Source organism: Polypterus senegalus, chromosome 4 (assembly GCF_016835505.1).
Source record: "Polypterus senegalus isolate Bchr_013 chromosome 4, ASM1683550v1, whole genome shotgun sequence".
Taxonomy (NCBI): Eukaryota; Metazoa; Chordata; class Cladistia; order Polypteriformes; family Polypteridae; genus Polypterus; species Polypterus senegalus.
The window spans coordinates 180390541-180407278 of NC_053157.1; the positions used below are offsets into that span (position 1 = coordinate 180390541).

The 16738-nt window shown below is 35.6% G+C and overlaps 1 protein-coding gene across 2 annotated transcripts in view; it reads right to left on the reverse strand.

Moving 5' to 3' along the window:
- The window catches only part of hspa4l (heat shock protein 4 like), a 96140-nt gene that overhangs the window by 22985 nt on the left and 56417 nt on the right, over window positions 1-16738 (reverse strand). For both annotated transcript variants that reach the window (XM_039751716.1, XM_039751715.1), the window contains exons 9-11: window positions 10903-11054; window positions 8490-8596; window positions 5500-5633 (exon numbers count right to left, since the gene is read on the reverse strand). In XM_039751716.1, the coding sequence (XP_039607650.1) occupies window positions 5500-5633; window positions 8490-8596; window positions 10903-11054 (393 nt within the window). The remainder of the gene's footprint in view (window positions 1-5499; window positions 5634-8489; window positions 8597-10902; window positions 11055-16738) is intronic.

Genomic DNA, 16738 nt, shown 5'->3' on the forward strand with positions numbered 1-16738 from the left:
CTCTGTTCTTGATTGGCCAGCAAACTCGCCTGACCGTAACCCCATAGAAAATCTATGGGGTATTGTGAAGAGGAAGATGCAATACACCAGACCCAACAATTCAGAAGAGCTGAAGGCCACTATCAGAGCAACATGGGCTCTCATAACACTTGAGCAGTGCCACAGACTGATCGACTCCATGCCACGGCGCATTGCTGCAGTAATCCAGGCCAAAGGAGCCCCAACTAAATACTGAGTGCTGTACATGCTCATACTTTTCATGTTCATACCTTTCAGTTGGCCAACATTTCTAAAAATCCTTTTTTTGCATTGGTCTTAATTTATATTCTAATTTTCCGAGATACTGAATTTGGGACTTTCATTAGTTGTCAGTTATAATCAGCAAAATTAAAAGAAATAAACATTTGAAATACATCAGTCTGTGTGTAATGAATGAATCTAATATACAAGTTTCACTTTTTGAATGGAATTACTGAAATAAATCAACTTTGTCATGATATTCTAATTTTATGACCGGCACCTGTATATCGTTTTGAGCATATTAGAGCCAGTTTGCCTTGTCCTTTTGGGTCAAGCAGTGGTGGACATCTTGGAGTTCGGGCATGGAGACCTCATAGCTTCCTCTTTCTGCCTTGTCCAGGTATTGTAGCCTGTGTTCCTTTAACTTTGCACTTCAGAAACATGCCTCCAATGGTACCTCCAGGAACATTCAGTGCCTTTGTTATTTGTTGTATCCTTTTCCTTGTTCGTGCAGAGCAATGATCTCTTAACTTTTTGGACAATTCTCTTGACTTACCCATACAGTAATCCTTCCTCGATCGCGGGGGTTGTGTTTCAGAACCCCCCGCGATAGATGAAAATCCGCGAAATAGAAACCATATGTTTGTATGGTTATTTTTATATATTTTAAGCCCTTATAAACTCTCCCACACTGTTAACACTATTAGAGCCCTCTAGACATGAAATAACACCCTTTAGTCAAAAGTTTAAACTGTGCTCCATGACAAGACAGAGATGACAGTTCTTTCTCACAATTAAAAGATTGCAAACATATCTTCTCTTCAAAGGAGCACCATCAGGAGCAGAGAATGTCAGAGAGAGAGAGCGAGATAAAAGCAAGCAATCAAAAAATCAATACATGCTTTTAAGTATGCCGAAGCACCGTGATAAAGCGGCATTTTGTAGAGGTGCCTCTGTATCTTCTAAGCAAACAGCCTCTGTGCAAACATCCCCTCTGCTTACACCCCCTCCATCAGGCGCAGAGAATGTCAGAGAGGGTGAGAGAGAGAGAAAAGCAAACAATCAAGCACCGCGCTTGGAAGCATATCTTATATCATTGAGGAGTTTTAGTTAATATGTAATACATGCTCTGATTGGGTAGCTTCTAAGCCATCCGCCAATAGCGTCCCTTGTATGAAATCAACTGGGCAAACAAACTGAGGAAGCATGTACCATAAATTAAAGACCCATTGTCCGCAGAAATCCGCGAACCAGTGAAAAATCCGTGATATATATTTAGATATGCTTACATGTAAAATCCGCGATGGAGTGAAGCCACGAAAGTCGAAGCGCGATATAGTGAGGGATTACTGTATTTCTAAAATGAAATCAATCATCACTATGAACTCACCCCTAGCTAGTCCAGGTATTTGATGTATTCTGTCTCAAGCATACCTGATACAACTAATGAGGCCTTTGATTAGTTACATCAGGTGTGCTTGTGACACTACTTGAATTGCAAATGTGTGCTCTTATAGGAGATTCTATTCAGGGGCTTAAATTATTTTGAGACTGCAGTAGTCATTAAAAGTGGCATTTTCTGTAGAATGTGGAGAAACCACTTGTAATATTAGTTGTGTTGAACTATTTAAATTGTTCTTTTTTATTGCAAACAGATGAAGGTTTGTAATGTTTGCCAATAAACGTAATTTGCAACAGAGGTTGAATAATTTTGAGTGCAACTGTATATAGGTCAAAAGTCATTGTGGGACAAGGCCTCTTTTGGAAAGGAAAGTGGCAAATTCCTCCGGATGAACAGAAGCATCTCCGTGTGTTCAGCTGTAAGCTAGTTTCTGGATTCATTAACAATATATGACAATGTACTAAATAATATTTCACTTTCTACACTACTGCATGGGGCTGAAAGGCATTTCTCCACATCTGAGATCAAACTGGTCCATCTGAATGAGAAACAGCAGCTATTGGAACAGCATTGATGCCGCTGCATGTTCATCTGCAATTTCATTAAACCTACGGTCCAGACTACTACTTAGTTAGACCATCCAGGGACTTTTGATGGTCCCACATAAACCTGTCCAGCTTCCTCTAGGCCACATAATCCCTTCAGCTCCAGCAACACCATCTCTTTGGTCTCCTTGGCTGTATTTATGTTTGGGGCAGGGATCCTTATATCTATAAAAGGAAACGTTTTTTTCTAAAGATATGCATGCCATTTTTATGTCCAATCAATTTGATACTTAAAGACATAAGTACTTTAATAGGTTGTTCTAAAATGCTAATGAATTTTTTATAAAATTTGAGGATTTGTGAAACTCTGTAGCTAACACATGCATTTTAATTACAATATATATGTACTGTGACATGCAAAAGTATGGGCACCCTTGATTAAAATGTCTATAATTGTGAATAGTTAAGTGAGTAGAAGATGAACTGATCACCAAAGGGCAAAAAGTTAAAGATGACCCATTTATTTTCAGCATTTTATGCATGGTTCGTGCATGTTTTTTGTTTTGTTGAAGTGTACAATGGAAAAAGGAAAGGAGCACCATGCAAAGGTTTGGGCACCCCAAGATATTGAGGTCTCTGACAACTTTACTAAGTTCCTTAATTAGCATGTTAAGGCTACGGCTTATTTATCAGTCATTGTTAGGACACCCTAGCTGATGTAAATTGCAAAGATGTATAAATTCTCTGGCTCCTCAAAAACTGTCCCAACTTAACAGCCATGGACTCTTCTAAGCAGCTGCATGAAAAATAAAATAACTGATGCTCACAAAGCAGGAGAAAGCTACTAGAAGATAGTAAAGTGATTTCAGGTTGCTGTTTCATCAGCTTGTAATGTTATTAAGAAATGACAATCAACAGGTACAGTGGAGATCAAGTAGAGGTCTGGAACACCAAGAAAACTTTCTGAAAGAACTGCTCATTGGATTTCTAGATGGGCAAATAGAAAACCCTCATTTGACTGCAAAAGATCTTCAGGAAGATTCGGCAGACTAGAGTGGTGGTACACTGTTCTACTGTGAAACAACACCTGAACAAATATAGCCATCATAGTACGAGTCGGCAGAAAAAAAAAAAACCTTTCCCCGAGTCCTAGCCACAAAATTCAGTACCTGAGGTTTGCAAGTTAACATCAAAGCAAACCTGATGCAACTTGGAAAGACCTGAGGGCTGATGAAGCCAACTATCTTACGCCTGACTCATATCACCTGTAACACTTTGCTGTGCAAAAACGAGCTCTGCCACTGACACCTGGAGTGTATGAGCAACACAAGAAAGGCTTGGGACTCCAGTATCTTCTATGTCCTTTATCATACTTTTGGTATTTGTTGTGGACCACAACACGCATAATACTTTTTGAAATGGCCCAAGTGCCAAGCATTTCATGAAATGCATTTGCTATTGTGCTTTACATGCAGTGTAACCCACTCAAGAGTGAATTTCTCATCTATGCACTGTACAGTTAAGATGACGATAGACATTGGATGGACACTATTGATCCAAATATCAGTGGTATAAGCTGCCAACATCCTTTTTTTTACTTTTTACACATTCAGGGGCCACCAAAATCCCACGTACTCAATAACTGACATTGGTTGATCACCAACAACAATACACTGGACAAGTACTTCTGTTATTTTCACTGTCTGCAAGTTATCATTTGACATTTTTTCTCTCCTTTCCAGAGACTAGCAGCGGGCGGCTACAAGCAATGTTGCAACAGAGGCAATTTTGCCATGCTCATTCTTATGTTTACTTTTGAGATGTTTATTTGGGTTACTTGTGTTGAGTAATCTTGTTTTTACCTGCTCCTGATATTCCAGCAGAGCACAGTTTACAGTCCTCTATATGCTCTGGTTTTCATTGTGAATTTTGAAAAACTTCACACACCAGACATTTTGTGTTCTCCTTTTTTGTTTTTCAAAGTTTGCATAATCACGTGTGCATGTTAATAGTATTGGTTATAGGCATAGGTGCATTTTCATGAGTACAAGTACATAAGTACTGTATTGGGTCCAAATCCAAGCATGTCTATTTTTTACCAACAATTTATGAAAAAGTCTGATTGTTTCTTGCATAATCCTTTTTTGGTTTACTTTGTAGGTAATGTTACAGAACTAATACAAATGTCATTCAATTACAGACAAGAAAAAAAAAACTTGGGAGAAAAAAAAAGAGTTGTCAAATACATGGAAAGTAATGGGTTCTCCCCTATAAAACAAGTTCAGAGGAAATGTTTTTCTTGTACTGTTGATGTGGCCTCCAAACATGCAAGATCATTTTATGAAAAAAAAAAACATTTTAAGATTTTTTTTTTCTCAGTTTTATAGTAACTGAAAAGTAATGACAGATCAATCTTTCCATGCTTAATATTTTCTGTTCTGAAATGTACAGTTTTTATAGATGTTATAGTAATAAAACAGTAAAGTTATTTTTTATACAGTTCCTTTTACATACAATACATAATTTTTTTTTACAAATTTGCTTAATGCAAAACAAACATTACTCCAAGGACTGTGACCTTAATGTGATGGATTGGCTTGTGTGTCTTAATGGTTTTGGACATTATTTTATCAAAATCCTTTTGCCCTTGGCAAGCTCTAGCAAGCTGGTCTAAACACTGGGGTTTGACAAAGATCAATTTGAACATAGATTTGATTCACAATAACAATCCCCATAGAGCAAAGAAATACTGGGACCCTCTGTTGAAGGCAGACATGAGGAGACGTTTGCTGGTGGCTGCAGTAATCTATACAGAACTAGAAGTTGAAAGGAACCACCATGTGGTCTCAATACACACAATGAAGACAACAGAGGTCAAATGTAAAATACTATTTGGATGACAGGAATGTGTGGTACAGATCTAAATTCCAGACCTTAGCAATGATGCACAAACCCACACTCATTCATACAGCCGAATCAAAGGTTGCCAATTTGCCTAACATGCACATTTTTGAGATATTTATCAACAGGAAAACTGAAGTTCTAGGATAGAACCCATGTGGGCACAGGAAGAATATGGAAATTCTACTTCAGCCTGGGCTGGGATTCAAGTCAAGGACACTGGAGCTGTAAATCAGAAGTATTCAGTGCTGCCCAGAAATGCTAGTGTAAAAATGAAATTCATTTTGATTAAATATTGACAGGGTTGCGCTATTTAGACAAAAAAGTACTATCTTTTACTAAATCACGAGACAGAATCTGCGGATTTATACCATTAAAACATGAATCAAATTGGCCAGGGTTACTTCTTACCTATTCTAGTATCTGGATATGGAAGATCTTGAGAGCTACTGTAATAAGCTTCCAGGTCAAAGGGCTCCTTCTTGTGGAAAGTGATAACTTTTGAAAACGGAGCAGGATGATTCTTGCAAAAAACTTCACATTCTCTGCAATAACAAAATAATAATCCAATATGTTTAGGAAATTGTTCATCTTTGGTGTAGGGCCAATAGGTACAAAGAGTACAAATCTTACCAGCTTAACAATATGAAAAGGAAATGCTTACTATAACAGACTACAAACATTTCTGTCTAGGTCAATACAGTATCGATTAACATTTGTCCATTGCTTGCAGTGCTTTTACTAAAGACACAAGTTCAGTAGAAAAATGCTACATACAGTATGCTCTCCGTGTTCAAATTTAAAATACTGCAGTGTTGTGCATCTGGTTCAGTTAGGAAACTGGACTAAACCAGGAGTACAGTCAGAAGACACAAGGCCTTAAACTATTTTTGAAAGCCAACAATGTTTTCTTACTAAAAACTGACCTTTGAAAAAAGTCACGGTTTCATATTCAAGTAAATTCTGCCAAATAAGATCTTCTCTTGTTACTTATTTGGAACGAGTCTGTAACTTACCCCATTTAATGAAACATTCTCATTTTTACAGTATTCTCATGTATCACACATCATTAATCCTTCTTTTTATACTTTTCTAATCTGTTAAATTGCCATATGGCTACCTATGTAATTATTATTTACTTCCAATACTTTTAAATTAAGAGTTCTGGGTCTTGGCAAATAATCACTTCAGACTTTATTTAATATAATTAGCCAACTGAACAATTTTTGAATATTCATTAATTTAACTTATAATATTACTTTGGAAAAAAAAAAGAAAAAAGGGTTGAATTAACAGATTTATGCCCTTTTCATGTAATTTCTACTTATTTAAATGCCAATTGCTTAATAAATTGTACTTCTAAGTAATAGAAAAAAAAAACATTCTGGAGACATGTGTCATATTTGCTGTTAGGGAAACTGAGGGAAGTTTCTGCAGTAAAAAATCATAATACATAAATGGCAAATGCTGCTCCACCATAAACATAATATTCCTCTTGTGCACTGAAAACAATGAGCATCATGAGATTCCTGAAACCTTACATTGTGCTTGTGTATCTCAGACACAACAAAGACTGAATATGTAAAGGCTCATGAATAAAAAAAAATGCATAGCCCTGGAAAGTGAAGAGGGAAGTTCACAGAAATAGGTCTGTCAAACACTGCGAGTATATCTACATATAAAGAGATATAAACATGATTAGATAATTGTACACAAAACTTCAACAGCAAATTTAATATTATTACCTATTCTATGTGTGTGCGTGCGTGTTTTACCTGCAGCAATGGATATTATTTCCGGTCTCTTTGGTTTATTTTGTTCTACTTGTGGAAAATTCTTTGTGTTTGTACTTTACTCCTGCAAACATAACTTCCTCTTAGATTTATAGACAACCTAACATAAGCACAACAAAAAAAACTTTTTTTCTTTAAACTTTCACTCACATTCACTTTAGAAAGGGGCTACCAATCAATCAGACTTTGAGTCAGAGAACATGTCACAGTTTGGGTCTCTTGCCTTGAGGATATTGGATTATATGATTTGAAATCACAGGGACCAATGGATGATACAATTCTGTTACAACCTCCCAGTTGCTCATGATGCAATAGGAACTTTTAAAGTATTGTGAAATAGTCAGTAGAGAACAGAATATAATAAGAACTGATGCACAGCGCAAAAGCAGACCAAAAAAAGCGAACTAAGTAATACCTGCTATCAGTGCTTCCTTTGTAATGGCCTCTTTACCTTGGCTGCCTGTTAGTGTCAGAATTGATTTTAAAATTTTGCTGCTGGTTTTTAAATCAATGCATTGGTATGCTTCTGTCTATTGATCCAAATTGTGTGTTTTACACCCGCCACCCAGAGAGCTAAGATCTATCATTCAGTTTTACTCTTGTCAGTTCTCATACAATTTGTAAAACTAAGGGACAAGGCATTTACGTGTGCTGCACCTCGTTTGTGGAATTCATTACCTAATTACACTAAGGATTTACCTTCAGTTGTACTGTTTAAAACTAGACTGAAGATGCATTTCAATTCCGTCTTGTGCCCTTCAGTGATACTGATGGTTCCCTCATTTTAGTCATTTTTTGTTTCAATTTTCTGCTGGTTGTATTGTGTTTTGTTGTAGTTTATTATATTTTTTGTTTATTGTATGTTTTACTGTAAAGCAATATGCCTACAGCATTACTGATGATGTTTTCAATGTGCTCTATAAATAAATTAACACTCAAATAAAACATGGATAAGACCACATCTGTTAGGTTGTAGACAACAGGACCATATGCATTGTACTTCTGACCGACTGATCATTGGTTGTTAACTTTTGCACACACAAGAGCCTGCCTTATGACATACAACAAAATCAAACCTGTTGGGTTTTCTTGTGGCTAGTCACAGAGCACTATGACTACTAAATCTGACTCTAAAATTGCTGGAATAGTTGTGTAATGTGACATGAAGTTTAGTCACTTATTGCTATATAACCGGACCAAAACGAATGTTTTATTTTACAGCAGTCTGAAGATTTTTAAAAAATGGCAACGTTTTCTTGACACTCTCTGTAGTGTATGAATTAAGTTGCTTACTAATAATATAAAACGACCTTTAAAAAAGGCTTGTTTGTGTTACATACTAAAAGGTTACAAGCATATTGCAAATTTTCAAAGCCTTTATTATTTTATAATACTACTTAAGTAGTGTATGTTGACATGAACACACTTCTGACTGAAATATTAAAATTCACATTTTTGTGACAGCCTTGGAATAAAATGGAATACACTCTTTGAAACTGGTCTTATACCAGCAAAATAAGCATTCCATTCACAACATTCATAGCACAGGTTATGTACTAGTGGACTGGAACATCAGGCATAATTAAAGTAAAAAATCTGTTTTCTTACCCAACACCTTCATCCAGAGATGATTTCCACTTTAAGGTTATTGGGAAAGGAACCACATCTGTTATTGAAAACTCTCTAACTTTAAATGCTGGTGACAAAATTGCACACTATTAAAGAAAAAAGATAAATAATGGATTAATTCAGTACTCTTGAATTGTGCATTGAATTGTGCAATAGTACAATCTTGAATTTCTCCAAAAGTTGAAGTCGTTTCTGGACCTGCCATAAACCTGATAGGAACTGCGCATCAAATGTTCTAGGTGTTTATACTTCCCTTCCTTAGCCAACTAAATGACTAAGAAGTATTATTTTAAAAAGCATTAGGGTTTACAGTTATCCAAAGAAATACATAGAGAAGGGGAAACATTATGCAGTACCAAGTATATATCACAGTTCTTAGCAAGTTTCTTGTAATAATCTTAGTCAAAAGGTAGCTTTTTAGAAGACCATGTGATTAGAGAAGAGGGAACTGTGCATTGCAATCACATATTTCTGTTGATCAGTCATTGCTAAAAAGATTCTCCAAAATACACACTGAAGCAAATAAAATGTTCTAAAGTTTAAACTTTCCTGTATGATATAATATGATCACTTTTTAAGTAATCGTACAACTTCCATACTGGGAATTACATATCAAGATTTCAATCAATACACGGAAAACAGCTGTAATCTCTTCACAGTCCGTGACTAGAAGGTTTCATGAAGCAACCAATAAGAAGGAAAATAAGGAGGCATATGGTTGGGAAGAAATTGTTACCTTGTTTACAAGAAGTAAAAAAAACTTATTTCTGATGTCACACGATCTTTAGCTCACCAAAATCATTAATGCAAAATAAACATCAGCTTACAAACTACTTTCTTCTCAGCATAGTCCACATTATAATTATCTTTGACATAAAAAACAAAGATGTTAATTCACATTTACAAAACTGAGTGTGAAATTCCACTAAGGTCCAAATTTAATATCCAGGCTTATATTATTCATCACTAAAGAATTTAACCGAAACAAAATCTCTAAGAAAAAAAAAAAAGTTTTTTTTTTTTATTATGCAGGTAGTCATCGACTTACGACACGTGTCTTATGACCATTCGACTTGCGACCACTACTGTGCCCCACAGGCTAACCAGTTTTTGCCACGCCAGCTCTGTATGTTGTGACTCATTCATCTCAATCTGTTTATTATCTGCAGCGGTTTCTACTACATTCAATTACATTTGTCTTACAATTACAAGAAAAAGAGGCAATTGATCTAACACAAAAATGAAAGTGATCAAGCAGTATGAGGGAGGAAAGAAAGCGAATGCGATTGGATGCAACTTTAAGATATCTCATTGTAACCACTCTTCACTGCACTGCACATTAGAACATTAGAACACTCTAGACGAGAACAGGCCATTCAGCCCATTAGAACACTCTAGACGAGAACAGGCCATTCAGCCCAACAAAGCTCACCAGTCCTATCCACTCATTTATTATGCACATGCTGTAATGCTGAACTCTGGCTTTAAATCTGGTTAAACTCTGAAGCTTCTGTGTTGTGTGACTCACGATGTACCTCTTCATGTAAACCCCCACAAATGGGTAATGAAACCACACTGAACTCCTTTACCTGTTAATGTTTATTACGAACAAGCTGAAACATTAAAATAGAAAACATATGAGTGCACAAACTCACTGGTACAATTCCTTCTCTCAGAGTTAACACAATTAACATGCAGACAGGCTCACACTGATGACGTAAAAACACAAAGAGAAGTATTTGTGAAGCTGTTTGGCACCCAGGCAAGCAACAGTAATAATAAAAAAAAAAAACAATTTACAAAAAAAAAGAAAAAAGAAAGATGTAAAATCTACACAAATTTGCTAAGAATGACGATTAAAAAAAGGATATAAAATAAAAAATATGACTTAAGGGACTTACTATACAGTAATATACATGTTTGAAAACATGTATCAATCTGTCTTGCATCCAGATCGACTTGCAACTGGTCCATCAGAACCGAACATGGTTTAAGTCGACAACTACCCATAATTAATAATTTACACTGCTTTACAGCTTCAAAAAGTTTATTGAACAAATCACATTTAACCTGTTATTTATTAAAGTTAGTCAAAACTGTTAACCTTAAATGGAACCTTATCATCTCAATAGTTCTGGGTTCACAATGAAAAAGATCAGTCTTTTTTTTAAAAAGATCAGTCATAACTTTGGCCGAGAGCACATCAATATTCCAATGAATTTAAACATGCTAAAAACTACCCGAGACAAAATACTTTGTCAATACTTTTCAAAATATTTCCCCTTGGGATTAATAAAGTATCTATCTATCTATCTAAATAAAGACAACTGTTGCAATAATAAAATCTATCATTTTGAAGAAAACACATTTGAAGAAAACAAATATGCAATACCTGTAAGGCACATCCTCGTGCTACAGCTTCATCTCCATTCAGTGTGGTGCTAATTTCTTTTCCGAAAAACTTCATGAGCCTTTCTTTTACTGCTGGCATTCGGGTAGCACCTCCAATCACTTCAACGGCATAAACATCATCACGGGTGAGCTCTGGATCACAAGAAGGAAAAAAGTCAACTTATATAAATGAACAAAAATTCAATTGGCAAAGACTGAAAAAAAACTTACTGATGCACTTATTTATCCTAAAAAATGACATTAATGTGCAATTTATGACCGAGCACACTAGCGTTGACACAGCTGCCATATTTGATAAACCCTTGACAATGGAATGGAATACTTATCAACACATTTAATCTGATTTTATGGATTTCTTGTAGGTATGAACATCTGTCAATTTTCCTGTGTATATGGTGAACCAGGATGGTTCCAAGTACAAGCAAAAAACACAAGCAACATTTGTCTATGTGCTGTGTCATAAACAAGGTGATCTCCATTGGCAAAACATATCACATTTGGTTGTTAACATATCCTTAAGCTTTATTGATTACAGGCGGGCTTATATAAACAGACTGCATATACAAAGACAATTCAAATTTCACATACATGCAGCTTTTTTTCATTCACTTATTTTTTTTTTTTTTAGCGTATCAAGAAAGAGGTAGTACACTTCTCTTTTTCTAGCTGCCTATATGCAAGTAACTCATGCTGGAATTGATCGGAGATGGGTCCAAGGTCTACCAACCAGTGTGCCTAAATCTTTCTTTAGACAAATTTATTGGCAGGAGTTTTTTGTAATCACTGCAGAAAAAAACATCTTTTCCATCATTGTTTTCTTGGCAAGAGCTGGAGACTGAGACATAGATACTGTTTTTATGTAAGTTTATCAGTCTTTACCTAAATAGTTGGTTACTTTTTTCCCTCTTACGCTGTATGAACTGCTGTGCTTTGTGATTGTTCTGGTAATGAGGGTGGGGTTTGGTATTGTGTTCTGCTTGGTGAGTGACCATTCTTCGTTGTGCCTTTGAATAAATGGAATGCATGTCTGTGATGTACAGTGATGATATACATCACCAGCTCTGCCTGTGTTCTAATCTACCTGCAAGGTACAGTACTACAGAAGTTCCCTATCAAATTTATAGTAATGTTGATATAGTACAATGTTATTTTGCATTGTGTCTGACTTGAACATAAACCTAAATATATACTCAACCTAGGGACATACATTAAACAATTTAATTATACTGCAAGCGATCACTACTTAAATATACAGTAAAGATATGTCCTGGGGAAAAAATAAATGAAAAAATTCACGTTGGGAATGGAAAAGATGGGCATACACTTAATAAAAAAGATGGTAAAACATTTTGGTTTTCATTCAGTTTCATTCATTATTTCTGTTCTTGTTGTTTTTTTCATGAAAATATAAAAAAAGATCCTTGTTTGTTTGCAAACAATTTTTAAAAAGTTATATAGTGTCATTTACAAAGGACAATGCAGGAAAGCTGAATTTATATTGAATCTGATGATACAAAAAAAACTTGACAACCAGATGAAATATCACCAGTTTACAATCGAAAATACCAAATTACCAATCATTAGGCAGATTTGTGGGCCAGAAAGACTTCAAGTTTAGGGAACTACCTAAAAAGAAATCCCAAAGATCTAGAAGACAGAGAGAAAAAAACCAACTTGTGTGAATAATACTATGATAAAAGTAGTTTTGAAAATCATAATAAATAAAGCAATGTGCAACGAAACAGATATTATTTATCTTTATGGGCCATGTGTCAGAGCAATGATAAAGAAAATAACTCTCTAAAACACACTTAATCCATTTCAAGGTCACAGGACCTGGCGCCTCCATCTTAGAAACAATGGGGATAAGCCAGGAATCTGTGCTGGGCTTGGGGGCAGTCCACCCTACAATTCACTTGCACATATATCTACACTCACAATAATAGGTCTGAAATTTACTTTAACTTGAAAAATATTGGTTAAGCTATCTTCCATTTTATTAGCAATTTTGTAATGTCTTGCCATCATTAACCCTCCTCTTGTGTTAGCTTTCTGTTATCATCTCTTATGTTAACGGGTCGGTTTTGACCCATGTATTAAATCAGCTATAAAATACACTAAAAACAATAAGCTATCATCCAATTTGTTTCTCATCTCTTGGTTACCTTGTTAGGCTTCCTTAGCCATGAAAATGTTGGTTTTAATACTTTTGGTGTGGGCCTCTGGGCCTTTTTTTGTCAGTATACCCCTTGATTTCAATTTAAAAAAATGGTAAAATGAGCCTCAAGAGAATCATATTAATAAATAAAAGGTTGTTGTGTTACCTGACTAATACTGAGGGATATAGAACACATCTCTTAAATAAATGTATTTATTTTTTCATTTTAATATTAATAACTAAAGTGACATCTATGGTGTTACGGGTCAATTTCGACCCATAGCTATTTACATCAAGAAAAGGCAAAAAAATATTTTTTTAACAATAGAACTTTAATATAAACTGAAAAAAATGAAAAGCAGAACAGGTCATGACACAAAATATATATTTGCATGGTCAAATAAACAAAAACCAATCAAGAAAATCAAACAAATAGAAATCAATTACAAGTTCCAAAACTAATGCAAAGCTAAATCAGAGTAAAAACCTCTGTGTGCAAGAACATGCTTGTGTATGTGTGTATTTAGAGGCATGTGTGGCAAAAAATGACACTTTTTGTGTGTTCTTTGCAGAGATATTTCTTGCAGTTGAAACACAATACATTTGTCTTTCTGTCCTTACTGCTTGGGCAGACCTGACACCTCTTTCTGAGGACTCTTGATATCATTTGAAATGTCTGAAGTGACATTGTTGCCCAGAAAATATTTCTGCCTGTTGATGCGTTCCATAGACTATCAGTGGCCTCATTGCAGGATCTGTACACTCCAGCAAGAAGAAGAACACCAATGAAAGCATCCAGGTATTCCTCATCAATATCTTTCCACATGTCGCCATGGACTTTTTTTCTTTCAAGGTTCGTCATAGAAATGATGATTCTTTTTAGTGACAATGGCATAAATATCTCAAAACATGTCTTGATGTCACTGACTCTGGTCAGAGCAAACCTTGTGATTCCAGGGGTCATTTTGATGACATTTGCAGCCGCTGCCCTGCCATGTACATCATGAGGTACTGAGCTCCAAAAGATCTTACCATTTTTGGACTTGAATCTTTCAGCAGGAGCAGCTTCAGCACCAGTGACCTCCTCATCCGACTCATCAGATGTGTCTGTGTCTTCTGGATGATACCCCACATTGTCTTCCTCCTCAGAAACCTGCTCATCTGAATCTCTATCCTGCTCTGAGTCCTCTCCTTCATTTTCACCAAAAATATGATCCAGAACTTGGCTAACTGTAACTCTTCTTCTCATTTTTGCATGCTGCAAATTGTAAATGTGCACTATGCAAGTCAAATGGCCACTCAAATGAGCGAATTCACCTCACATATCTGGATATGCCCATCTTTGTTTGTTTTGTTTTTGTGCAGGTATACTGGAAAGCCACGCAAAATGAGAAAGCTCACATGATTAGGAGAGGAGCTGGTTGTCAGTATGTCAGCTGACAGTGCACTTAGGATTTCAGTTTTGGCTCTAATTATTGCTTTATCATCGTATTATCATAACTGGGTCGAAACCGACCCTAACAACACAAAGGTCATAATTTCAACCAGAACATTTTATAATTTAGTAAAAATATATTTTTTTTTTGCTTTATTTTGTTGAAATAGAGGTTCCTGACAAAGTCAAAAAGCCTTGATGCAATAAACAAATTTATGTGATTCTTGTATGCATTTAAAATTTAAAACGGGTTGGTGCAGACCCTAACACAAGAGGAGGGTTAAGTCATTCTTATGTGAAATTTTAATATAATGAAATAAACAGACACATATTCCAGAGAACTAAAAATGCAAACTGTTGCAACACATGTACTGTATAAATTTAAATAAAGTTCTCACAACACTGTGGCAACAACTGGTTTGCAATAATAAAGCGTGTCACTGAATAAACTCCTCCCTTGTATGAATTGTAAAATGCCTTTCTGCCAACACACTTCAAATGATACTCTACATTGACTATTTTACTGAAGTAACATCTGACTTTACACACATTATGTAATTAACAAAAGAAATACAAACACAAAGCAGAATAAAGAATAATTAATGAATCTCAAAAATGAGTGCAAATATGACAATACTGACCCTAAGAACCTTGAAATAAAGGCTGTCTTCATGTACTGTAACAGTAGCACACAAGTGAAAGCTTTTGAAAATTGCCTTACTTCAATGGCATTCTGACAGTAAGCCTCTTTCACTAAAGTAAACAGAAACAAATACTCTTAGCTCTGTGATAAACCTAGCCAGAAAATACATCATGCAGATTACATTTTGAAATTACCCTATAATTTTTAAAAAACACTCTTACAAAGTTTTACTAAATTTACAAATTAAAAAAGTTCTGTTTCTATTGGCCTGTGGATTGGCAGCCTAGAGACAAAATTCTAATCTATTACATACTCCTTTAGTGTTTGTAATTCTAAAAAGTCACCTGCATATGAGACAACACAAGCATTTGCAGTTTTTACTAGCTACTATAGACCAGTACTGTGGAAGAAAGCATCAAGAATTGTTATGACTAACAAAATGTGTGTTTGTGTGTATACAGTACAGTATTTACAAGATGCCCACAAAAACACTCCTCGATTTTAAATGGTTACAAAATCAAAACTTGTTGGAATATGTTTATAAATAAGATGACAGCAAATACATTAACTCAAAACATTTTTTCTTTTCCCCGCAGATTCTTCTGTGCACTCCTTATACTGCTAGTGGACCGTGAAATTCAAGATGGCGCTCACCCGACAGCAACACTGCTGGTGTATGTTGGAATTTCATACAACAAAAAGTTTTGTGATTGAGCAGCGTGCTTTCAGACGCAAATTTCATGTGAATCCACCTACTAACAAATCCATCTTGTTTCTTTGGGGGTATGTGAAAGACTACCCGCAACTATGGATGATCTGCAGGAACACATCACTGAAGCTATAAACACGATCACACTGGATATGCTTCGGAGAGTCTGATCCATGCTTGATTATCGAATTGCTGTTTGCTGAGTAACAGGTGGGGCGCACATTGAGTGTATGTATGTAATCAACACATACCATATAAAACTTTTAAGTTGATGAAACTGTAGTCTCAAAGGTGAAAGAATATTCCAATAAATTTTGAATTTGTAACCATTTAAATTCAAGGAGTGTTTTTGTGGGCACCCTGTATATTCTTTCACAGCACATGACGTTATACGGTAAAATTGTTATGCAAAGAAATTAATTTAATATGTGTTAAAAGTGCCAGATACCCTGCTGCACTATTGTTTACTTAAAAGTGGTGCACCCAGTGCTACACAGAAAGCAGCCACTGAAAATACCTGCTATAAATCATACTACAGTAAATGTTGCTAGAATATTATTTGCATATCTCTGACAGCCTCGGGATGCAGGGGTTTTAAGGAAAATAAGTGCCCATTTTATATGTGTGGTATTTTTCAATCTCTGCTCAAGAGGACTAAAGACACAACTGAATATAAAACGTTATTGGTAGCATTACTGGAGGCAAGACAGGTTTGCCCCTCATACACACTGCACTGCTTTTCATTGTTGTAAAACTCACTGTAGTGCAGCTGTACCAAAAACAAGCCACAAAATGCCCTGCACATTCACACACCTATAATAAGCCATTTGTTATTCAAATGTCTAGTGAAATGATCACATTAAATTATCAC